The following is a 27,171-nucleotide window of genomic DNA, read 5'->3' as shown; positions in this document are numbered from 1 at the left end:
TCCTGTTTCAGGGATTTGGGGCATGACTTACAGCACCTTCTCTCCATTGAAGTCTCTGTTTAACTATTACTTCCTCAGTAAAGTCTTACTTGATCACTCTGTTCAAAGTAACCAACCTACTTCACTTATTTCTTAGTGCTTATCTGATAGCGTCTTATTTATTGTTTTTGGTATGTTGCCCTCACTAGAACGTATGCTCCCAAAGAGTGTGGACCTTGTCTGTCTTGTTCATGGTGGTAATTCCAATGCTGTTTTTTTTTTAGTTTTATAAATTTATTTATTTTATTCATTTATTTTTGGCTGCATTGGGTCTTCGTTGCTGTGCATGGGCCTTCTGTAGTTGCGGTGAGCGGGGGCTACTCCTTGTTGAGGTGCGTGGGCTTCTCATTGCGGTGGCCTCTCCCGTTGCGGAGCATGGGCTCTAGACATGTGGGCTTCAGTAGTTGTGGCACGCAGGCTCAGTAGTTGTGGTGCACGGGCTGAGCTGCTCCGCGGCATGCGGGATCCTCCCGGACCAGGGCTCGAACCCGTGTCCCCTGCATTGGCAGGCGGATTCTTAACCACTGCGCCACCAGGGAAGCCCAGTTCCAATGCTTAAGAAGAGTCCTGGGTATAAAAGGTGTGTGCTATATACGCAGGACGAATGGATAAAATTGGCAAATTTAGGAAATTCTTTTTGGAACACTCCTACGTAATGTAGATAGAAAGCCATAAAATTATCCTTTAAGCCTGTTTTCACTAAGATTGGGGTTGTAAGTACCTTCTTTGAGAATTCCTCTTTGTATTTTGGATATTTTGCTTTATGATAGCTCATTTCACCTTACTGTTTAAAAGGAAAAATTGAGATAGCATTTCATAGAAGGTAACAGCAACCCTGAACATCTATCTAATCAGTTCAATAATAATTTCCAAATGTACTTAATGGACTATTAAATCAGTAATTAGAAATTAAATTTTGCTAGGCTGCAAAAGATGTCAAAATTATGTATGCTCAGACTATGATATTTTAAAATTAAAATTTTATTTAATTAGCATTCCTCAGAGAAATATTTTAAAATTAAAATTTTATTTAATTAGTGTTCCCATAATCTATATTAAAATTTACTTCTACCCTGATGACTTATAAAAATATAGGCAGGGCAGTATAAATACACAGAAAGAGCTCATGGTGGTTAACAAAATTCACTGCTATAGAATTGTTAGCAACAACCAAAAAAAAAGCCCACAGAAAAAATGATTTAGGGTTTGAGGAGTAGGGAAAAAATATGAATAAACTTTTATATAAGCTGTTTTGTGGGGTGTTTGGAAGCATTGCTTCCTTTCACCCACACTTTTGTGAGCTAAAGTTAATGGATTTCTATTGCACTCCTGTTGTCACTATTGCCTAATGCTTTCCTATGGATGAAGCAGACACCTGGTTATTTAAGAAGGAGGATAAATGGGCCAAGGCAGCTTTCCCTATCCCCAATTCACCAGGGAGCGTTTGAGAATTCCACCTGACATGAGGACAGCACTGTGCTCTTAAACAATCTGCAGTTTGATCCGATTGTTCCCCAGTGGGGGAGGTAGGCCACAGCTCACTCAAGAGTCATTGATTGGATTAACAGCCTAATTCCCAACAGATGAATAGAATACTGATGTCTTGTCAGCCCAGATCACAAAAGGAAAACACAATCTGCTTCTACAGCTCAGAGATTTAACCCTCTATTTCCCCTGAAGCTACAATTTCAGTTTTTCATACTGTAATTTCTTCAGAACTATTTGCCGATAAATATAATCAAATGGTGGCTTTTTATCACCATCCACACACTTTCATCCTCTTTTAGAATAATTTTTTAAATCTTTAAAAACATGGAAAGATTTTTACTTCAGTTTTTACTGTCCACATTAGTCCTGCTGCCTAAATTCTTTCCTGGGTATCCAAAAGAAATATTACATAAGCTGTTTTCTCGGGACCCAATAAAAAAGGACACAGCCTATGGGAAGAGAGGTAGCAAAATCCACATATTCAAAGATAAAACTATTCTGAGCTGTTTTTCTGGCATAAGTGACTGATTTTATTAAGGGGAATGAATGATTGTATTAAGAGTCTCAATAAATGTTCGCTTTAGTTTATTCCCCTACTCTACCCTCTACCTCCCAACTGTAATTTAATAACTTTTGTGTATGGCTGTACAACTAAGAGTCAAATAAAAAGGTATTACTTCTGGTATTGATTTAAAAATAAGAACAAAAGACTTCAAGTCATCTATGAATTAGAATTCTATAATAAACATATACATGCCTTGTATGAGTAGCAAAACAGACAAAGATGCAGTATTGTGGGCAACTTTAATGATAGTTCATTTTGTATACCTTTCTGCCTATAGCCTGCCAATATAGCAAGAAAGACTGATTTTAGTCAGTTGTGAGTAAAAACAATGATGGTAGTAGCAAATCTGTTTACTGCACTAAGCAATTTATGTGTTCTCTTATGTAATCCACGCAACAACCTCATAAAGTAGGTATTAAGTTATCTCATTTCACAAATGAAGAAACTGAAGCTTAGGTAGGTTAAGTAACTTTGTCTGAGGTCACAGGATTTATAAGGTGCAGAGCCAGAACTTAAGTCTCTGGCTTCAGAGCTTATGCTCTTAAACACTACTGGGATTTTACGGGTTTCTCTGTATATCTTCATATTTATATGGAGATTTCTCAGTATCTGAGATTTTAAAATAAAGATTCAGCCTTCTCTTAGAATCTGTTATTCTTTTGGAAAAACATCTATGTGTGTACAAATGTTCTCTCTTGGCTTCTCTTTTTCTTTAGGACATTTTAAATGAATTTCAGGATAGCCCCCTAAAGTTAGCCACATCAAAACCAGAAAACTTTTTTGCCTATGGCTTTGGAGTCATATTCAAACTATCCCTTTTCTTTACCTCTTATACTGTCCTTCATCAAGTGAAGTTGATTGAATTCTCCTTCTGTACTGTATCTGATTCTTTCTTTCTCTACAGTAATGGACCTTAACCAGGTCCTAACCTTCTAATCCACTAATTCCTACAAGAGCCTCCCTAATAATTTATCTGGTCTCCTATCCCTTTTGCAAGCACTGTCCTAAGCATGCCATTCTTCTACCTGAAACTTTGAAGCATATTCTAATTGTCTTCAAGTCAGATAAGAATTTCTAACTAAGGATTTCCCTAGCTTTTAATAGAATTTGGCATATTTTTATGGTTTTAAAAATTAACATTGTACATATAGGAAGTTTAGATCAGTTCAAATATGAGAACATATTATACAAAATAGATTGTTTATATTATTCGGTATTATACTATTACATTACAATCTGATTCTTTATGGTAATATATGCTTTCATAATACCTATTATTGAAAAATAACAGTTACAGGAAAGAGAATTCATTTTTTGGAAAGACCAAGGAAAAAGCTCAACTAACACCAATTAAAATGCATTCACAAAATATGCAGAGCGTAAAAGATCTTTATGCTACTCCCACAGATCTTATTTATGTATCTATGTATGTACTTAATTCGGACATGTTTTCTTTCTAAAACAAGTAGTTAGAAGATACAAATATCATGAACACATTCTAAATCAAGACAGGCCCTATTAGAGGTTCCTTAGAAGGCGGAAGACCTTCAGGAGGATGATTCCCAAAGAATTCCTTTCCTAGCTATTGGAAAGAAGGTGCAATAGAGTGCATGAAGAGGCAGAAATGCTTCCTTGCATGTTAAAGACAGAAGCACTTCCATGGTGGCTAGAGACGTGATGCTCCAATGCCACAAAGGATAGTTCATAGCTATTTTTTTTTTAATGAAGGATTTTTGTTCTTTCATACTGTGTGGACTCAAATTCGAAGGAAATTTTGATAGTCCTCAATAACATAAATTGGAAAGGCAGAAATCTTTTTGTTCTGGATGCCCTGGTCAGGCATAAAGTTAGCTGACAATGCTGGAAACCGTGGTAGGCATGTCCACTAATCAATCTTTAAAATATAATACCCTGAAAGATCTATTGTTTTTTAATAATACCAAGAGGTTTTCACATCCTACAGTCTACAACTTTAGATTCCTATCATGTAATACAAAAACAGCATTTTAGCAGATATTCTAAAATAAGTCATATTAACTTTAGTTATTCTCTCAAACAGTAATGTTAATATCAAACAGAAACCAAAAACCAAAACCAACCAAAAAACAAATGAATAAAAACACCCCAAACAATTTCAGTAACAAGGAAAATCAAATCAATGGTGTATCCTTTGTGGTAACAGAGATAGACTTGTCTGATTGTGGAAACCAGGTTAAAGACAAGGGCTTGGACAACTGTGCCCTGAAACAAGCAGACTGCAGGTTTTATAAATACATACAGAAATAATTAAAATATAAGGGGTTTAGAGGGATTAATCTCCTTTAAATAATCTCTGCCACAAAGCCTGTAAAGACACTGCTGGCACCAGGCCCATGTGAGACCAGCTGTCGGATATCAGAGCAGGAGAGAGATTAACTGCTCCCACTTCTGCACTGACCTCCTCTGTGCAGTCTTCTCTGGACTCCATCTTCAGTACTCACTGCACCACAGGGAAAGGTCAGCAGAATATACCTGCTACCATGTGGATCATTATCATTTGACTTGATTACCTATCCTTAGCTGAGGAGAAAAACCAAAACAAAAAAGAAGGTTGGTGCTGGAAGGGAATCACAAAATGTAGGCTCAGGACTCTAGGGAAATGCAGGAGGGCTCCGGAAAAGTGCTGATTACCTGATTCCATTCATTTAACCCATGGAAATTTCAGTCTCCTTTAATTATTTTCAAACTGAGTTTTAAGTAATGCAGATAGTACCCTTACTCCCAAAGCAACTGATAACTCTTTAAAACAGTAGCATTTGGCGGCTTCCCTGGTGTGCAGTGGTTGGGAGTCCGCCTGCCGATGCAGGGGACCCGGGTTCGTACCCTGGTCCGGGAGGATCCCGCATGTCCGCGGAGCGGCTGGGCCCGTGAGCCATGGCCGCTGGGGCTGTGCGTCCCGAGCCTGTGCTCCGCAACGAGAGAGGCCACATCAGTGAGAGGACTGCGTACCGGAAAAACAAAAACAGTAGCATTTGTTTTGCTTCAAAGCTAGCCACAAATTCAACAAACATATATATATATATATATATATATATTTTTGCGGTACGCGGGCCTCTCACTGCTGTGGCCTCTCCCGTTGCAGAGCACAGGCTCCGGACGCACAGCCCCAGCGGCCATGGCTCACGGGCCCAGCCGCTCGGCGGACATGCGGGATCCTCCCGGACCGGGGCACAAACCCGGGTCCCCTGCATCGGCAGGCGGACTCTCAACCACTGCGCCACCAGGGAAGCCCCAACAAATATTTTTAAAAGGTGACAGTGCAATGAATAAAACAAATCAGATAGATTTTGGGGGGCCTCCTCTATATTACATGGTATTTCCATAACTTTAAAAGGAAACCATTAAAAAATAATAGACAAACAATAGCTTCGCAGATTACATGAATCAATGTTATGTATAAGTCTTTTTAAAAATACAGTGTTATAAAATAAGATATAAATATTTTATGAAAAAAAGATTTGTTTGAACGGAATTTACTTGGACAGATAGAAGAAAATAAAAGTGTGAAACAGAAGAACATTACGAATCACTATAAAGCATTTAGACACTGTAAGAACAGATATACATGTACGGATTAGCATACGTATTCTTCCACCAGAAGAAAATGAGACTGAGTGCTGCACTACCTTCTTTAAAAGGGTCTATCTAAGGTTCCTAAGTTTCTTTCTTTCCAGTTTTGCCTCTATGATTTTCAGACACCAACAAATCTCTCTGCTATTATAATTTCTTCTCGTCAAAAGGTGATTATTTTTGGTCTCCTATTTACTTCACAGGTACATTTTAAGGACAAATGAATAAATAGTATCTAACTCTCTAGACTCTTGAGTAAAAGTAGGCTATTAGATCAATTCTAAGTATTTCAGAGGAAATACTGCTGATATAGCTAGAGTGAAATATTCTGGATAACACAATTACCATTATTTCTTACACAAAAATCAAGTTTCAAAGAATCAGAATATCAAATGTAGTTTACTTTTTTAAAAACTAATACGAAGGTGCTTTGAGTTCTTACATAGTTAAAGGGCAGAAGTTCTCATTAAAAAGAAAAATTTAAATATCAGGATACCATAAACAACAGCTTCATTCTACTATTAGGTAATGGATCATAGAAAACTTATGTTCAGTTTCTATTTTTTTCAGTAACATAGAGCTCCCATACTTTTCTCTCCTGCACTGTCTCTAAAACGAAAGCTCCATCGTCTTTATGTTTTCCTTCCCTTTGGAATGGGTTTTAAAGACTGCCAAAGAGAAAGCCAAATGTCAAATACACGCCTCTCCACTCAAGACTTTATTGATGCCCATCAACACATTTTTCACACATCAGAGTGCTCTCAGATGTTAATGACTTTCAGGCTAAGTGATTTGATTCAAATTTTGAACCACTGATCCAGAGGTGAGTATCCTTTCAGATCCCCTAGGCCAGTGGTTCTCCAAGTGTGGGCCTCAGAGGAGCAGTATCAGTTCCACCTGGAAACTTGTGAAAAATGCAAATTAGGCTCCACCCCAGACCTATGGAACCAGAAACTCTGGGGGTTGGGCCCAGAAACTTGTTTTAACAAGCCCTGATGATTCTTATACTAGTCAACATTGGAGGACCACTGCCCTATGCTAGTATATTCTCTGTAAATGAGCACCATCTTTTGGACAAATAGAAGTAAATATCAACAGCAGTGAACAAACTGAATGTAACAAAAAGTTCACTAAATTACTTAAACAATTTATCTTTTCCTTAATTTTTAAATTTAAACATACTTGGCAGGATTTCTTTTCATCTTCCAGGGAAAGGCTGCCCATCAGAAAGACCATTATAGTCTGGTGCACTGTTTTTATAGTTCTATAACATAAACTGACATTTATTGGAGCTTCACATAAGATTTTTCCATCAACGGATGTGTTGGAAGAGCAATAACCAAGTATGCTGTGTTGGGCAAATACCTACACATCAGGATACTTTTCAAAGCCATCAGGCAAAGGGGGTCAGTTGAATTTTTTTTTACTGCACAGGCTAATGCTTTAAAAGTGTCTTGATGGAATCAAGGAAATTGGATTGTCCCCCCATTTGCTGGGCTAAAACAAGCCTTTTTTACTTATCCCATTAGAGGAACACAAGAGAAACCTTTTAAATGTCACTAAAAATTTCCCTGCATGGCAGAACCCAGTCAAAAGGGTTTTAATTTTCTCTGAGAATTCTTAAGTAATGCAGTATGTCAAGGTTTAATAAATTGTAGGTGGGGATAGTTTTTGTTACAGGCAACAGGCATCTTTATTTTTTTTAAACAGGTGCTTAGACATCTCTCTATTGAGAGAGGTTAGGGCACTCAAACAGTAGAGAGCTCAACTTCAGTCCAAATAACAAAAAAAATGAACCATGATGGAATCTGTAAAATATCTGAAACAAATTTTTAGGACACTTATAAAAAAGAAAATATTTTAAAATGTATTGAAAGTGATGGTTAATCTTTTTATATGTGATATTTTCGTATTGAGCTTCCTGAAAAATTTCTTGACGAATTTGGCCTTGAACAAAGCCCAAGGAGAGCACAGAGATTGGGCATTCAACCTTCTCTCAAAAGAAGGAGGTACTGCAGAGCGAAGACTGTGTATTCCCAACCTGTAATGGGGTAAAACCCCACATTATACAACTTTCAAAATACTGCAGAAACATCAATTAATAAAAACAAGTTGATCTATGTTATATGGATTGCACACATCTATAGAAATATATATATGAAATATATGAATATCTACCTTCTATGATCATATATTTATTTTGGTATATTTGTTGAATGGATATAACCGTTAAACATTATGGGATTTTTTTGTTGTTGTTGATTCTTTCCCTCTTCAATAAAATATTAAAAGTACTCCCAACCATAATATAGAGGGAATGCCAGAATGGAGGACTTAAAAAAAAAGGGGTGGGGGGCTATCTATAAATAAGGGTGGTTCCTTTCTGAATCATCACTTTAATAGAAATATTTTTAACCATACTCAAATGAGTATCATACACCTTCTCTGTCCCCCAGCTCCCCACATAAAGAAGAAAAAGAGGAGAAAACCATGCCAAAGAGAAAATATATCTATTATTTTGAAATAAAATTATTAATAATTAAATTATATCAACTATTCCTCTATTATTATTACCTGCTTTTAAAAAATACTTCTAGCTCACATCAGGATCAGATGGTATGGGGTTCAAAAACAAAATAGTTCTACAGGGGAATCCCGCATGCTTTACTAACCGCTCGTGTTTTGAGTCTACCCTATGACCACAGCTATTTCAGAGGGAGGCTTAGCGAAGTACCTACCAGCTGACAAAAGAAGGATGTGAAGCAGGTTGGGAAAAAGAAAGATTACCCTTTTGTCATGTCCAATCAGCCATCCCTACAGTTCTGATAAATATGCTTTATTAATTAAAATTTGTACTTAAAAGCTAGTATCCTCTTTAATGGAAACTTCAGCTTTATTAAGTTCTTAACAACTTAATGCATTTCATTATTATTTATTCTATCCTGGATATATAGGGAGAGACAGTTTTCTTTTTTTTTTTAGCTGTTAGCAATAACTCAGAAGCTCTGGATGAAATTCTAAAGTTGTTAGGCCTTGAGAGTTGAGACACTGAATGTCTCCCAAGTCTGTCAACTTTTGTAAAAGAACCATCAATTAGAAGAGAAACTAACAAGCAACCAAAGGGAAAAGAAGCTGAAAATGGCAGTAAGGGAGTATATTATGAAATTCTATAACGAATATTTAATCATTAAAAAACCCTGTCACTGGCTTAACTTTACTGTTGCTTTCATAGGAGGACCTTTGCTAATCCCCAATCCTTACATTCATGTGAACAGAAAAGCTGAGAAAATTCAGTGTCCTTTTTGCTGGAATGCAGGAATTCTTATTCTGGATTCTTAGATTCCTAGGACATCCATGGAAGGGCTTCAGCAAGTATATGAACGTATTAAAACTGTTTGCGAAAATTCTACATCCATATCCTTTCTCTTTGGTGTTCATAGCTCTCCTTATATTCTTCCTAAAAAGGTTAAAGACCACTATTGTAGGGTAGAAGTATAGATTAAAAAGACTGGCCATGAATTGGTAATTGCTGAAACTGGATGATGAGTACACAGAAGTTTGGTGGTATATTATTCTCCCTAAGTTTGCACATGGTTGGAGTTTTTGTAATTAAAAGATTATTTTTTAAAACACTTCTGTGAAAGGAATTCATTGTATACAAGCCAATTCTTGATAAAAGGCTGTGGTAAATCTAAGCAAATTGCTAATGTAAGTGATAATTGTATCTTTCCTTACATCATAAGGTAAGTCAAATGAAGGTAAGGGATTTGGAGTTTTATAAAACGTAAGTGTGGAAATGGCAAAACTTTCAATGATGCAAGTTACCTTACTTTTGAAATCATTATTCTATTTCACAAAATGTCAAAATTTGACACAAAATCACGAAAAAAGAGAGAAAAGGTAATTGGTAAAGCAAAGACTGCAAAGACAAAGGAGGTGGTGGTTTGGTGCTTGAAGGGGAGGGGGAAAACTGAAAGGAATAAAGTGGTGGGTTTAATCAAATCACTTTTAAAAGCTGCAGCCTCTCAGAGTTAACCTTGCCAATCAGAGTAAGCAGAAGCAGAAGCATGTTTGTGCACATTAAACTTTGCCTGTGTCCTTGAACCTATCGTGCACTTCCTCCTCTCAAGCAGCCTGGGAAGGCTTCATAATGCTCACCCTTAGAGAGAACCTTGAATTCCATTAGAAAGCTCCACAGGAAGGAGAAACCCTCAAGTGGCAGCTTGAACCACATAGACAGCTCATACCCTTTACTGATATTAGAAGTGAGCTCATGGGATTAAGTCTGCAAGTCCTGGAAAATTAAAAAGTATGAACACACTGACAAATGCCATTATACAAACAAGATATCTTTAAGTCTTCTTTTTTTTTTTTTTTTTACAGAAATGGCAAATATTTCCAATGATAACATAAAAACTGGTTACTAAGTCTACAATGAAACTCTATAACTGGTCTGGCTACAATCTAACTAATTATAATGGTATTTACATCTGTATCATGCTTTGCTATAAAATCATTCACCCATTTGATGGCCTAGTACATTTTACACACAAACTATACTTTTGAATAAAAGGAAGTATGAAGGCAGATACCTTGTCTTTCATATCACATCTATTAAGTTACTATAGTTCTGCTTTGTTCAGTACTATGAGAAAGTATTTTATACAATGTACAGTTTTAGTACTGCATGTAGGCCAACTCAGACTCAAGGTGTAGAAGTTTCTAATAGCTAGAACTTTCTAAAATGGAACAGGCTTTTACTTTGTGAAGTAAACAGAAATGCTCAAACCGAGGCTAGCTGGCTTAATCACCTTTTGAAAATTTAGCAGAGAGAATTCCTGCATTAGGCTGGAAGTTGAACCAGATGGTCTTTAAATTCCCTGCTACCTTTAAGATTTTACAATTATGCTTTATTCAAGGTCACACAATTAGTAGCAGAATAGAAACTGGAATCTAGGTAACCTGACTCCAAACCTAGTCTTTCTAAACATAAGGTTATAGACCCCTTATATGTCCTCAGGCAGTAAACAGAAGAGTGAGGTTATTAATTGGGTCAGGGAAGCAATAGTGGGGTGATGGGAACTGGAGAGCTCAAGGGCTGTCAACAGAGGGCAGTAGCTACTCAGCTCTACCTGATTGTTGTCCTATGGGAATCTGTGGAGGATTACCATATTTTCAGATTTTAAGAGAATCCTAATATCTGTATTTTATGTGAAATCAACTGACTGACAGTTAATTATAAATAAACTGTGTTGTAACACTATAGGTGCTAAACAAAAATAGATCTTTGGGCTGTATGTGACCCATGCCCGTTTGTGACCATGAGACTGTCCTAAAGCATTCCATTTCCAAACTACTGATTTTTTGAACTGTTTCTCTAGATTCTTCAAATTTATCAACACCCTTTATGAAATATAAAAGTCTAAGTTTTATGCTTTATATTAACTATAGTCGGCTACGTATATAATAGTATTTTGCTCTGGTTTTATAGATATTCGTTACTACAGTGGTGGTGGTATGTTGGCTTTTCTAAGAAACACTACGTTGCAGTCCCATTGTTCACCTACTGTCCACAATAACTGCCACATTTTCTACAGATAATATTTGTGCATAATCGATCTCTATACCTGTGCATATGAATTAGTCCATAAATATTCTATAGCATTTATTTTACAGAAGGATCACCTTTTCTTTAAAGAGTCACTTTTTTTCCCTGAATTCTTATTCCCATCTTTCAGGCATTATTAACCACTCTCGGAGTGTATCAGTTTGATCATCAAAATGGCAAGCTCACCAGTTCCAGACCTTATTCTGTTGACCCATTTGGGAGCATTTTGTTACTTTGTGTAACTCCCTCACCTTTAATTCATCCTTATAATGTGACATTTAGAAGAATATTTTAGTCTCAGCAACACTGAGCACAGGGAGGTATATTTTATAGAGGCAGGGACAAGATGGCAGAGTGGCAGAGTAGAAGGACATGAGCTCACCTCTTGCAAAAACACCAAAATCACAGTGCTGAAAAACCACTGACAAAAACAAAATGCTGGAACCTACCAAAACCTACCAAAAAAGATACCCTATTATCCAAAGAAGAAGCCACAACGAGACAGTAAGAGGGACACAATCACAATAAAATCAAATCCCATACCCACTGGGTGGGTGACCCACAAACTAGAAAATAACTATACCACAGAAGTTCTCCCACAGGAGTGAAAGTTCTGAGTCCACGTCAGGCTCCTCAGCCTGGGGGTCTGGCAATGGGATGAGGAGCCCCCACAGAATTTGGCTTTGAAGGTCAGTGGGGTTTGATCGCAGGAATTACACAGGACTGGGGGAAACAGAAATTCCACTCTTAGAGAGTGCATACAATGTTTTGTGTGCACCGGGAACCAGGGAAAAAAGCAGCAGCCTCGTAAGAGCCTGGGCCAGACTTAACTGCTGGTATTGGAGGGTCTCCTGTGGAGGCGGAGGATGGCTGTGGCTCACTGTGGGGACAAAGACATTGGCGGCAATAGTTCTGGGACTACTCATTGGTATGAGCCCTCCTGGGGGCCACCAATTTCTCACCAAGACCTGGCCCCACCCAGCAGCCTGTAGGCTCCAGTGCTGGGTTGCCTCAGGCCAAACAACAGGGCGGGAACACAGCCCCACCCATCAGCAGACAGGCTACTTAAAGTCTTCCTGAGTGAGTACACAGTTGCCCTCTAAACACACCCCCTGACACAGCCCTGCCCACCAGAGGGACAAGACCCATTCCCTCCTACCAGGAGGCCTGCACAAGTCTCTCAGACAGCCTCATCCACCAGGGGGCAGACAGCAGAAGCAAGAAGAACAACAACCCTGCAACCTGCAGAACAAAAACTGCAATCACAGAAAGTTAGACAAAATGAGACAGAAGAGGAGTATGTCCTAGATGAAGGAACAAGATAAACCCCCAGAAGAACAACTAAGTGAAGTGGAGATAGGCAGTCTACCCCAAAAGAATTCAGAGGAATGGTAATAAAGATGATCCAAGATCCTGGAAAAAGAATGGAGGCACAGATCGATAAGATACAAGAAATGTTTAACAAAAACCTAGAAGAACTAAAGAACATACAGAGATGAACAATACAATAACTGAAATGAAAAACACACTAGAAGGAATCAATAGCAGAATAAGTGAGGCAGAAGAATGGATAAGTGAGCTGGAAGACAGAATGGTGGAAATCACTGCCATGTAACAGAATAAAGGAAAAAGAATGAAAAGAAATGAGGACTGTCCCAAAGACCTCTGGGACAACATTAAACGCAACAACATTCACATTATAGGGGTCCCAGAAGGAGGAGAGAGAGAGAGAGAGAGAACCTGAGAAAATATTTGAAAAGATAATAGCTAAAAACTTCCCTAACGTGGGGAAGGAAACAGTCACCCAAGTCCAGGAAGCGACAAACCCAAGGAGGAACACCCTGAGACACATAGTAAGCAAACTGACAAAAATTAAAGGCAAAAAATATTAAAAGCAACAAAAGAAACAAATAACATACAAGGAAACGTCCACAAGGTTATCAGCTGATTTCTCAGCAGAAACTCTGCAGGCCAGAAGGGAGTGGCATGATATGTTTAAAGTGATGAAGGGACTTCCCTGGTGGTACAGTGGTAAAGAATCCACCTTCCAATGCAGAGGACACGGGTTTGATCCCTGGGAGGAACTAAGATCCCACATGCCATGGGGCAACTAATCCTGCAGGCCACAACTGCTGAGCTGAGGCACCTCAACTAGAGAGCCCACATGCCACAAACTACAGAGCCCACACACTCTGGAGCCTGTGCACCACAACTAGAGAAAAGCCCATGCATCACAACAAAGAGCCTTCGCACTGAAATGAAAGATCCCGCATGCCACAACTAAGACCCGATGCAGCCATAATAAATATTAAAAAAAAATAAAGCAATGAAAGGGAAGAACCTACAACCAAGAATACTCTACCAGCAAGGCTCTCATTTAGATTTGATGGAGAAATCAAAAGTTTTACAGACGAACAAAAGCTAAGAGAATTTAAAAACACCAGGCCAGCTCTGCAACAAATGCTGAAGAAATTTCTCTGGGTGAAAAAGAAAAGGCCACAACTAGAAACAAGAAAATTACAAATGGGAAAGTTCATCAGTAAAGGCAAACATATAGTGAAGGTAGGAAATCATCCACACACAAATATGAAATCAAAAACAGCAATTATATGGGGGCTTCCCTGGTGGCGCAGTGGTTGAGAATCCACCTGCCGATGCAGGGGATGCGGGTTCGTGCCCCGGTCCGGGAAGATCCCACATGCCGCGGAGTGGCTGGGCCCGTGAGCCATGGCCGCTGAGCCTGCACGTCCGGAGTCTGTGCTCCGCAATGGGAGAGGCCACAACAGTGAGAGGCCTGCGTACCGCAAGAAAAAAAAACAATTATAAGGAGAGAGTACAGGGCTTCCCTGGTGGCGCAGTGGTTGAGAGTCCGCCTGCCGATGTAGGGGACACGGGTTCGTGCCCCGGTCTGGGAAGATCCCACATGCCGCGGAGCGGGCTCGCTGAGCCTGTGCGTCTGGAGCCTGTGCTCTGCAATGGGAGAGGCCACAACAGTGAGAGGCCCACGTACCGCCAAAAAAAAAAAAAAAAAAAAGTACAAATGCGGGATACTGGAAATGCATTTGAAATTACAATACCAGCAACTTAAAACAATCTTGTTTATATATAGACCGCTATATCAAAACCTCATGGTAGGGACTTCCCCAGTGGTCCAGTGGTGAAGAGTCCACCTTCCAATGCAGGAGACGTGGGTTCGATCCCTGGTTGGGGAGCTAGGATCCCACATGCCATGGGGCAACTAAGCCTGCACACCACAACTACTGAGCTCACGCGCTTCAACAAGAGAGCCCGTGAGCTGCAAACTACAGAGCCCACGTGCTTTGGAGCCCACGTGTCACAACTACAGAGCCCATGCGCCCTGGAGCCCACACGCCACAACTAGAGAGAGAAAACCCACACACCACAACTAGAGAGAAGCCCATGTGCCGCAACGAAGACCCAACGCAGCCAAAAAAAAAAAAAAAAAAAAAAAAAACCACAAAGGAAATACTAAAAAAAATAAGATTAAAAAAAAAACCCTCAAGGTAACTGCAAACCGAAAGTCTACCATAGATTCATATACAAGAAAGAAAAAGGAGTCCAAACACAACGCTTAAGTTAGTCATCAAATCACAAGACAACAAATGAGGAAGGTAAGAAAAAAGATTTACAAAAACAAATCCAAAACAATTAACAAAATGTAAGTAAGAACATACATATTGATAATTACCTTAAACGTAAATAGATTAAATGTTCCAACCAAAAGACAAAGACTGGCTGAATGAATACAAAAACAAGACCCGTATATATGCTGTCTACAAGAGACCCACTTCAGATCTAGGGACACATACAAACTGAAAGTGAGGGGACGGAAAAATATATTCCATGCAAATGGAAATAAAAGGAAAGCTGCAGTAACAATACTTATATCAGACAAAATAGACTTTAAAGACTGTTAGACAAAGAACAGTACAAAATGATCAAGGGATCAAGACAAGAAGATATAACAAGTGTAAATATATAAGCACCCAACAAAGAAGCACCTCAGTATATAAGGCAAATACTAACAGCCATAAAAGGAGAAATCGACAGTAACACAATAATACTGGGGGACTTGAACACCCCACCTTCATCAATGGACAGATCATCCAGACAGAAAATAAGGAAATAGAGGCCTTAAGTGACACATTAGACCAGATGTACTTAATTGACATTTATAGAGCATTCTATCCTAAAGCAGAATACATCTTCTTCTCAAGTGCACATGAAACATTGTCCAGGATTGATCACATATTGGACCACAAAGTGAGCCTCGGTAAATTTAAGAAAATTGAAATAATATCAAGCAGCTTTTCCAACCACTGTGCTATGAGATTAGAAACCAGCTACAAGAAAAAAAAACTAAAGAACACAAACCCATGGAGGCTAAACAATATGCTACTAAACAACCAATGGATAACTCAAGAATTCAAAGAGGAAATAAAAAAATATCTAGAGACAAATGAAAACAAAAGCATGATGATCCAAAACCTGTGAGATGCAGCAAAAGCAGTTCTAAGAGGGAAGTTTATAGCAATACAATCTTACCTCAGGAAATATTGGGTTGGCCAAAAAGTACTTTCGATTTTAAAGTAAAAAAGACACATTTTTCATTTTCACTGAGAACTTTATTGAACAACGTAGTCACCCTCTTGTTCCACTCCCTTCTGCCATTTTTCAGGCAACTTCATAATTCCATCTTCCCAAAACTTTTTATCTTTTTGAGCAAAGAACTGTTCCAGGTGCTTTTTACAGTCTTCCAGGGAATTGAAATTTTTTCCATTAAGAGAATTTTGTAAAGACCTAAATAAATGGGAATCTGAAGGTGCAGTGTCTGGTGAATACAGCAGATGAATCAGAACTTCCCACCCAAGCTGTAACAGATTTGCCTTGTCGTCAAAGAAACATGCGGTCTTGCGTTATCCTGACAGAAGATTATGCATTTTGTAGAAGTTGACTAATTCTGGTTGCTTTTTGTTGAGTTCTGCTTTCAGTTGGTCTAATTGGGAGCAGTACTTGTTGGAATTAATTGTTTGGGTTTTCCAGAAGGAGCTCATGATAGAGAACTCCCTTCCAATCCCACCATATTTACAATATCACCTTCTTTGGATGAAGACTGGCCTTTGGTGTGGTTGGTGGTGGTTCATTTAGCTTGCCCCATGACCTCTCCACGATCTCTTCCATTCCTCATTATTATACAGTACCCACTTTTCATCACCCATCACAATGTGTTTTAAAAACAGAACATTTTCATTACGTTTAAGTAGAGAGTTGCATGAGGTAATATGCTAAGAAGGTTTTTTTCGTTTAACTTATACGTGGAACCCAAACATCAAAGCAATAAACATAACCAAGCTGGCGCCAAATGATTTTCAGTGCTTGATTTGGATATTTTGAGTATATTGGCTATCTCCTGTGTGGTATAACGTTGATTGTTCTCAATTAATGTCTCGATTTGCTCACTATCAACTTCTACTGGTCTACCCGACCATGGAGCATCGTCCAGCGAGAAATCTGTAGCGTGAAACTTCACAAACCACTTTTGACATGTTCAATCAGTCACAGCACCTTCTCCATACACTGTACAAATCTTTTTTTGCATTTTGGTTGCATTTTTACCTTTCTTGAAATAGTAAAGCATAATATGCTGAAAATGTTGTTTTCTTCCATCTTCAAGTAAAATGGCTACACAAAAATTCACCAATTTTGATGCCTTTCTTTAAATGCTCGCCAATATGACAGCTGTCACATACAGTCTAATAAAACTGTTTCGAATGATGTTAAAGACAACTAAGTCTTTAATGTTAATGACGTTAATGTCTTAATGACGTTAAAACAACTAACTACAGCCATCTTACGGGAAAAAAACAAACCAACCTTTTGGCCAACCCAATAAGAAAAATCTCAAACAACCTAACCTTACACCTAACGCAACAAAGGATCATAAAAGACTACTACAAGCAACTGTATGCCAATAAAATGGACAACCTGGAAGAAATTGACAAATTCTTAGAAAGGTACAATCTCCCAAGACTGAACCAGGAGGAAATAGAAAATATGAACAGACCAATCACAAGTACTGAAATTAAAACTGTGATTTAAAAACTCCCAACAGGGCTTCCCTGGTGGTGCAGTGGTTCAGAGTCCGCCTGCCGATGCAGGGGACATGGGTTCGTGCCCCGGTCTGGGAGGATCCCATATGCCGCGGAGTGGCTGGGCCCGTGAGCTGTGGCCACTGAGCCTGCACGTCCGGAGCCTGTGCTCCGCAAAGGGAGAGGCCACAACAGTGAGAGGCCTGCGTACTGGAAAAAAATAAAAAATAAAAATAATAAAATAAAAAAATAAAAACTCCCAACAAACCAAAGTCCAGGACCAGATGGCTTCACAGATGAACTCTATCAAACACTTAGAGAAGAGTTAACACCTACCCTTCTGAAATATTTCAAAAATTGCAGAAGAACGAACACTCCCAAACTCATTCATTGAGGCCACCATGACCCTGATACCAAAACCAGACAAAAATACCACAAAAAAAGAAAACTACAGGCCAGTATCACTGATGAATATAGACGCAAAAATCCTCAACAAAATACTAGCAAACCAAAGCCAACAATACATTAAAAGGATCATACACCATGATCAAGTGGGATTTATCCCAGGGATGCGAGGCTTTTTCAATATCCGCAAATCAGTCAGTGTGATACACCACATCAACAAATTGAAGAATAAAAACCACATGATCATCTCAACAGATGCAGAAAAAGCATTTGACAAAATTCTACGATAAAAACTTCAGAAAGTGTGCACACAGGGAACATACCTCAACATAATAAAGGCCATATATGATGAACCTATAGCTAACATCATACTCAGAGGTGAAAAGCTGAAAGCATTTACTCTAAGATAAGGAACAAGACAAGGATGTCCACTCTTGCCATTTTTTACTCAGCATTGTTTTGGAAGTCCTAGCCATGGCAATCAGAAAAGAAAAAGTAATAAAAGGAATTCAAATTGTAAAAGGAGTAAGACTGTCACTGTTTGCAGATGACATGATACTTTACATAGAAAATCCTAAAGACAAAACTAGAAAACTACTAGAGCTCATCAATGAATTTGGTAAAGTTGCAGGATAAAAAAATTACTACACAGAAATCTGCTGCATTTCTATACACTAACAGATGAAAGATCAGAAAGAGAAATAAAGAAAAATCTCATTTACTATCGCATCAAAAAGAATAAAATACCTAGGAAAAAACCTACCTAAGGAGGCAAAAGAGCTGTACACTGAAAACTATAAGACACTGATGAAAGAAATCGAAGATGACACAAACAGATGGGAAGATATACCATGAACTTGGATTGGAAGAATCAATATTTTCAAAATGACTATATGACCTAAGGGAATCTACAGATTCAATGCAATCCCTATCAAATGACCAATGGTATTATTCGTAGAACTAGAACAAAAAATTTTACAATTTGTATGGAGACACAAAAGACCCTGAATAGCCAAAGCAATATTGAAAAAGAAAAATGGAGCTGGAGGAAGCAGGCTCCCTAACCTCAGACTATTTTACAAAGCTACAGTAATCAAGACAGTATGGTAGTGGCACAAAAACAGAAATATAGATAAATGCAACAGGATAGGAAGCCCAGAAATAAACCCACACACCAATGGTCAATCTATGACAAAGGAGGCAAGAGTATACAATGGACAAAAGGAGGCAAGAATATACAATGGAGAAAAGACAATCTCTTCAACAAATGGTGCTGGGTAAACTGGAGAGCTACATGGAAAAGAATGAAATTACAACATTCTATAACACCATACACAAAAATAAACTCAAAATGGATTAAAGAACTAAATGTAAGACCTGATACTATAAAACTCTAAGAGGAAAATATAGGCAGAACACTTTTTTTTTTATGGTACGCGGGCCTCTCCTGTTGCGGAGCACAGGCTCTGGACGTGCAGGCTCAGCGGCCATGGCTCACGGGCCTAGCCACTCCGCGGCATGTGGATCTTCCCAGACCAGGGCATGAACCCGTGTCCCCTGCATCAGCAGGCGGACTCTCAACCACTGCACCACCAGGGAAGCCCGGCAGAACACTCTATGACATAAATTGCATCAATATCTTTTTTGATCCATCCCCTAGAGTACCAGAAATAAAAATAAACAAATGGGACCTAATTAAAATCCAAAGCTTTTGCACAGCAAAAGAAACCATAAACAAAACGAAAAGACAATCTAAAAACTGGGAGGAAATATTTGCAAATGATGCAATTGACAAGGGGTTAATCTCCAAAATACACAAACAGCTCATGCAGCTCAATATCAAAAAAAACAAACAACCCAATCCAAAAATGGGTGAAGACCTAAATAGACATTTTCCCAAAGAAGACATGCAGATGGCCAACAGGCACATGAAAAGATGCTCAATATCACTATTAGAGAAATGCAAGTCAAAACTACAATGAGGAATCACCTCACACCAGTCAGAATGGCCATCATCAAAAAGTCTACAAACAATAAATGCTGGAGAGGGTGTGGAGAAAAGGGAACCCTCCTACTACACTGTTGGTGGGACTGTAAACTGGTACAACCACGATGGAGAACAGTGTGCACGTTCCTTAAAAAACTAAGAGCTCTACCATATGATCCAGCAATCCGAGCCCTGGGCATAAATCTGGAGAAAACCATGATTTGAAAAGATACATGCACCACAATGTTTACAGCACCATTTACAATAGCCAAGATATAGAAGCAACCTAAATGTTCACTGACAGATGAAAGAAGAAAGAAGATGTGGTACACATATACAATGGAATATTACCCAGCCATTGAAAAGAATGAAATAATGCCAGTTGCAGCAACAGGGATGGACCTGGAGATTATCATACTAAGTGAAGTAAGACAGAGAAAGATAGGAGGAGCTTCTAGATGGCAGAAGAGTAAGACGTGGAGATCACCTTCCTCCCCACAAATACATGAGAAATACATCTACATGTGGAACAAGTCCTACAGAACACCTACTGAACGCTGGCTGAAGAGCTCAGACATCCCAAAAGGCAAGAAACTCCCCACGTACCTGGGTAGGGCAAAAGAAAAAAGAAAAAACAGAGACAAAAGAATAGGGACGGGACCTGAACCACTAAGAGGGAGCTGTGAAGGAGGAAAAGTTTCTACACACTAGGAAGCCCCTTCGGGGCGGACACTGAGGGGGTCAGAAGCTTCGGAGCCATGGAGGAGAGTGCAGCAACAGGGGTGCAGAGGGCAAAGCAGAGATTCCTGCACGGAGGATTGGGGCCAACCAGCACTCACCAGCCCGAGAGGCTTGTCTGCTCACCCACCAGGGTGGATGGGCGCAGGGAGCTGAGGCTCTGGCTTCAGAGGTCAGACCTCAGGAAGAGGACTGGGGTTGGTTGTGTGAACACAGTCTGAAGGGGGCTGGTGCACCACAGCTAGCAGGGAGCGTGTCCAGGAAAAGGTCTGGAGCTGCCGAAGACGCAAGAGATTTTTTCTTGCCTCTTTGTTTTGTGGGGTGTGAGGAGAAGGAATTAAGAGCGCCACCTAAACGAGCTCCAGAGATGGGCACGAGCCACAGCTATCAGCGCGGACCCCAGAGACGGGCATGAGACGCTAAGGCTGCTCCTGCAGCCACCAAGAAGGCTGTGTGCGAGCACAGGTCACTATCCACACCTCCCCTCCCGGGAGCCTGTGCAGCCTGCCACTGCCAGGGTCCTGTGATCCAGGGACAACTTCCCCAGGAGAACACATGGTGTGCCTCAGGCTGGTGCAACGTCACACTGGCCTCTGCCACAGCAGGCACACCCCACATTCCGTACTCCTCCTTCCCCGGCCTGAGTGAGCCAGAGCCCCCTAATAAGCTGCTACTTTAACCCCCTCCTCTCTGGGCAAAGAACAGATGCCAGAGGGCGACCTACACGCAGAGGTGGGGCCAAATCCAAAGCTGAACCCCAGGAGCTGTGCGAACAAAGAAGAGAAAGGGAAATCTCTCCAAGCAACCCCAGGAGCAGCGGATTAAATCTCCACAATCACCTTGATGTACCCTGCATCTGTGGAATACCTGAATAGACAATGAATCATCCCAAATTGAGGAGGTGGACTTTGGGAGCAATGATATATATATATTTTTTTTCCTTCTTCTCTTTTTGTGAGGGTGTATGTGTATGCTTCAGTGTGTTATTTTGTCTGTATAGCTTTGCTTTTGCCATTTGTCCTAGGGTTCTATCTGTCCGTTTGTTTTTTATAGTATAGTTTTTAGCGCTTGTTATGATCAGTGGATTTGTCTTTTGGTTTGGTTGCTCTCTTCTTTCTTTCTTATTTTTATTACTTTCTAAGTTTTTTTATTTTTAATAATTATTTTTTATTTTAATAACTTTATTTTTTTAATTTATTTTTTCTTTTTTTCTCCTTTTTATTCTGAGCCGTGTGGATGACAGGGGTCTTCATGCTCTGGCCAGGCGTCAGACCTGTGCCTCTGAGGTGGGAGAGCTGAGTTCAGGACACTGGTCCACCAGAGACCTCCCAGTTCCACATAATATCAAACAGTGAAAATCTCCCGGAGATCTCCATTTAAATGCCAAGACCCAGATGCACTCAATGACCAGCAAGCTACAGTGCTGGACACCCTATGCCAAATATCTAGGAAGACAGGAACATAACCCCAAACATTAGCAGAGAGGCTGCCTAAAATCATAGTAAGGTCACAGACACCCCAAAACACACCACAGAACTTGGTCCTGCCCACCAGAAAGACAAGATCCAGCCTCATCCACCAGAACACAGGCACTAGTCCCCTCCACCAGGAAACCTACACAAGCCACTGAACCAACCTTACCCACTGGGGGCAGACACCAAAAACAACGGGAACTACGAACCTCCAACCAGTGAAAAGGAGACCCCAAACAGAGTGAGTTAAGCAAAATGAGAAGACAGAGAAATAAACAGCACATGTAGGAGCAAGGTAAAAACCTACCAGACCAAACAAATGAAGAGGAAATAGGCAGTCTACCTAAAAAAAGAATTCAGAATAATGATAGTAAAGATGATCCAAAATCTTGGAAACAGAATGGAGAAAAGACAAGAAATGTTTAACAAGGATATAGAACTAAAGAGCAAACAAACAATGATGAACAACACAATAAATGAAATTAAAAATTCTCTAGAAGGAATCAATAGCAGAAGAATGGATAAGTGACTTGGAAGGTAAAACAGTGGAAATAAATACTGCAGAGCAGAATAAAGAAAAAAGAATGAAAAGAAATGAGGACAGTCACAGGGACCTCTGGGACAACATTAAACACACCAACGTTCGAATTATAGGGGTCCCAGAAGAGGAAGAGAAAAACAGAGGGACTGAGAAAATATCTGAAGAGATTAGAGTTGAAAACTTCCCTAATATGGGAAAGGAAATAATCAAGTCCAGGAAGAGCAGAGAGTCCCATACAGGATAAATCCAAGGAGAAACACGCCAAGACACATATTAATCAAAATATCAAAAATTAAATACAAAGAAAAAATATTAAAAGCAAGGGAAAAGCAACAAATAACATACAAGGGAATCCCTATTAGGTTAACAGCTGATCTTTCAGCAGAAACTCTGCAAGCCAGAAGGGAGTGGCAGGACATATTTAAAGTGATGAAAGGGAAAAACCTACAACCAAGATTACTCTACGCAGCAAAGATCTCACTCAGATTCGACAGAGAAAACCTTTACAGACAAGCAAAAGCTCAGAGAATTCAGCACCACCAAATCAGCTTTACAACAAATGTTAAAGGAACTTTTCTAGGCAGGAAACACAAAAGAATGAAAAAACCTACAATAAGAAACCCAAAACAATTAAGAAAATCGTAACAGGTACATATCAATAATTACCTTAAATGTAAAAGTATTAAATGCTCCAACCAAAGACACAGGCTTGCTGAATGGAAACAAAAACAAGACCCATATATATGCTGTCTACAAGAGACCCACTTCAGACTTAGGGACAAATACAGACTGAAAGTGAGGGGATGGAAAAAGATATTCCATGCAAATGGAAATCAAAAGAAAGTTAGAGTAGCAATACTCATATCAGATAAAATAGACTTTAAAACAAAGACTATCACAAGAGACAAAGAAGGACACTACATAATGATCAAGGGATCAATCCAAGAAGAAGATATAACAATGGTAAATATGCACCTAACACAGGAGCACCTCAATACATAAGGCAAATACTAACAGCCATAAAAGCGGAAATTGACAGTAACACAGTCATAGTAGGGGACTTCAACACCCCACTTCCACCTTTGGACAGATCATCCAAAATGAAAATAGATAAGGAAACAGAAGCTTTAAATGATACATTAAACAAGATGGACTTAATTGATATTTATAGGACATTCCATCCAAAAACAACAGAATACACTTTCTTCTCAAGTGCTCATGGAACATTCTCCAGGATAGATCATATCTTGGGTCACAAATCAAGCCTTGGTAAATTTAAGAATATTGAAACGTATCAAGTATCTTTTCCGACCACAATGCTATGAGACTAGTTATCAATTACAGGAAAAATCTGTAAAAAATACAAACACATGGAGGCGAAAAAAATACACTACTTAATAACCAAGAGATCACTGAAGAAATCAAAGAGGAAATCAAAAAAATACCTAGAAACAAATGACAATGAAAACACGACGACCCAAAACCTGTGGGATGCAGCAAAAGCATTTCTAAGAGGGAAGTTTATAGCAATACAATCCTACCTCAAGAAACAAGAAACATCTCAAACAACCTAACCTTACACCTAAAGCAATTAGAGAAAGAACAAAACACCCCCAAAGTTAGCAGAAGGAAAGAAATCATAAAGATCAGATAAGAAATAAATGAAAAAGAAATGAAAGAAATAATAGCAAATATCAATAAAACTAAAAGCTGGTTCTTTGAGAAGATAAACAAAATGACAAAGCATCAGCCAGACTCATCAAGAAGAAAAGGGAGAAGACTCAATTCAATAGAATTAGAAATGAAAAAGGAGAAGTAACAACTGACACTGCAGAAATACAAAGGATCATGAGAGATTACTACAAGCAACTATATGCCAATAAAATGGACAACCTGGAAGAAATGGACAGATCCTTAGAAAAGCACAACCTTCTGATACTGAACCAGGAAGAAAAAGAAAATGTAAACAGACCAATCACAAGCACTGAAACTGAAACTGTGATTAAAAATCTTCCAACAAACAAAAGCCCAGGAGCAGACGGCTTCACAGGTGAATTCTATCAAACATTTAGAGAAGACCTAACACCTATCCTTCTCAAACTCTTCCAAAATATAGCAGAGGGAAGAACACTCCCAAACTCATTCTATGAGGCCACCATCACCCTGATACCAAAACCAGACAAAGATGTCACAAAGAAAGAAAACTACAGGCCAATATCACTGATGAACATAGATGCAAAAATCCTCAACAAAATACTAGCAAACAGAATCCAACAGCACATTAAAAGAATCATACACCATGATCAAGTGGGGTTTATCCCAGGAATGCAAGGCATCTTCAATATATGCAAATCAATCAATGTGATACACCATATTAACCAATTGAAGAATAAAAACCATATGATAATCTCAGTAGATGCAGAAAAAGCTTTGGAGAAAATTCAACACCCATTTATGGTAAAAACCCTCCAGAAAGTAGGCACAGAGGGAACTTACCTCAACATAATAAAGGCCATATATGACAAACCCACAGCCAACATCATCTTCAATGGTGAAAAACTGAAAGCATTTCCACTAAGGTCAGGAGCAAGACAAGGTTGCCCATTCTCACCACTGTTATTCAACATTGTTTTGGAAGTTTTAGCCACAGCAATCAAAGAAGAAAAAGAAATAAAAGGAATCCAAATTGGAAAAGAAGAACTAAAGCTGTCACTGTTTGCAGATGACATGATACTATACATAGAGAATCCTAAGGATGCTACCAGAAAACTACTAGAGCTAATCCTAAAGATGCTACCAGAAAACTACTAGAGCTATAATCAATGAATTTGGTAAAGTAGCAGGATACAAAATTAATGCACACAAAGCTCTTCCATTCCTATACACTAATGATGAAAAATCTGAAAGTGAAATTAAGGAAACACTCCCATTTACCACTGCAACAAAAAAGAATAAAATACCTAGGAATAAACCTACCTAAGCAGACAAAAGACCTGTATGCAGAAAACTATAAGACACTGATGAAAGAAATTAAAGATGGTATCAACAGATGGAGAGATATACCATGTTCTTGGATTGGAAGAATCAACATTGTGAAAATGACTATACTATCCAAAGCAATCTACAGATTCAGTGCAATCCCTATCAAACTACCAATGGCATTTTTCACAGAACTAGAACAAAAAATATCCATTTGTATGGAAACACAAAAGCCCCCGAATAGCCAAAGCAATCTTGAGAAAGAAAAACGGAGCTGGAGGAATCAGGCTCCCTGACTTCAGACTATACTACAAAGCTACAGTAATAAAGACAGTATGGTACTGGCATAAAAACAGAAATATAGATCAATGGAACAGGATAGAAAGCCCAGAGGTAAACCCACGCACATATGGTCACCTTATTTTTGATAAAGGATGCAAGAATATACACGGAGAAAAGACAGCCTCTTCAATAAGTGGTGCTGGGAAAAGTGGACAGCTACATGTAAAAGAATGAAATTAGAACACTCCCTAACACCGTACACAAAAATAAACTCAAAATGGATTAAAGACCTAAATGTAAGACCAGACACTATAAAACTCTTAGAGGAAAACATAGGCAGAACACTCTGTGACATATATCACAGCAAGGTCCTTTTTGACACACCTCCTAGAGCAATGGAAATAAAAGTAAACAAATGGGACCTAATGAAACTTAAAAGCTTTTGCACAGCAAAGGAAACCCTAAACAAGACGATAAAACAACCCTCTGAATGGGAGAAAATATTTGCAAATGAAGCAACTGACAAAGGATTAGTCTCCAAAATATACAAGCAGCTCATGCAGCTCAATATCAAAAAAACAACCCAATCCAAAAATGGGCAGAAGACTTAAACAGACATTTCTCCAAGGAAGATATACAGATTGCCAACAAACACATGAAAGAATGCTCAACATCATTAATTAGAGAAATTCAAATCAAAACTACAATGAGATATCATCTCACACCAGTCAGAATGGCCATCATCAAAAAATCTTCAAACAGTAAATTCTGGAGAGGGTGTGGAGAAAAGGGCACCCTCTTGCACTGTTGGTGGGAATGTAAATTGATACAGCCACTATGGAGAATAGTATGGAGTTTCCTCAAAAAACTAAAAATAGAACTACCATATGACCCAGCAATCCCACTACTGGGCATATACCCTGAAAAACACATAATTCAAAAAGAGTCATGCACCAAAATGTTCATTGCAGCTCTATTTACAATAGCCAGGACATGGAAGCAACCTAAGTTTCCATCGACAGATGAATGGATTAAGAAGATGTGGCACATATATACAGTGGGATATTACTCAGCCATAAAAAGAAATGAAATTGTTATTTGTAGTGAGGTGGATGAACCTAGAGTCTGTCATACAGAGTGAAGTAAGTCAGAAATAGGAAAACAAATACCATATGCTAACACATATATATGGAATCCAAAAAAAAAAAAAGAAAAAATCATGAAGAACCTAGGGGCAGGACGGGAATAAAGACGTAGACCTACTAGAGGATGGACTTGAGGACACAGGGAGGGGGAAGGATAAGCTGGGAGAAAGTGAGAGAGGGGCATGGACATATATACACTACCA

At 39.0% G+C, this 27,171-nt stretch overlaps 1 protein-coding gene across 4 annotated transcripts in view; it reads right to left on the bottom strand.

Moving 5' to 3' along the window:
• ACBD6 (acyl-CoA binding domain containing 6) overlaps positions 1–27,171 on the bottom strand; it is a 228,571-nt gene that overhangs the window by 58,395 nt on the left and 143,005 nt on the right. Inside the window, exon 8 of one of the 4 annotated variants that reach the window (XM_079929798.1) lies at positions 184–4,651. The exons of the other annotated variants lie outside the window; for them this stretch is intronic. Coding sequence (XP_079785924.1) covers positions 4,625–4,651 — 27 coding nt within the window. The 3' untranslated portion in view covers positions 184–4,624. Of the gene's footprint in view, positions 1–183; positions 4,652–27,171 lie in introns of those variants that run through there. 4 annotated transcript variants of the gene reach the window in all.

The sequence above is a fragment of the Stenella coeruleoalba genome (genome assembly GCF_951394435.1).
Source record: "Stenella coeruleoalba genome assembly, chromosome: 1".
Classification (NCBI taxonomy): domain Eukaryota; kingdom Metazoa; phylum Chordata; class Mammalia; order Artiodactyla; family Delphinidae; genus Stenella; species Stenella coeruleoalba.
Note: the sequence above shows the minus strand (reverse complement) of the source record. Positions and strands in the feature narration are given on the sequence as shown.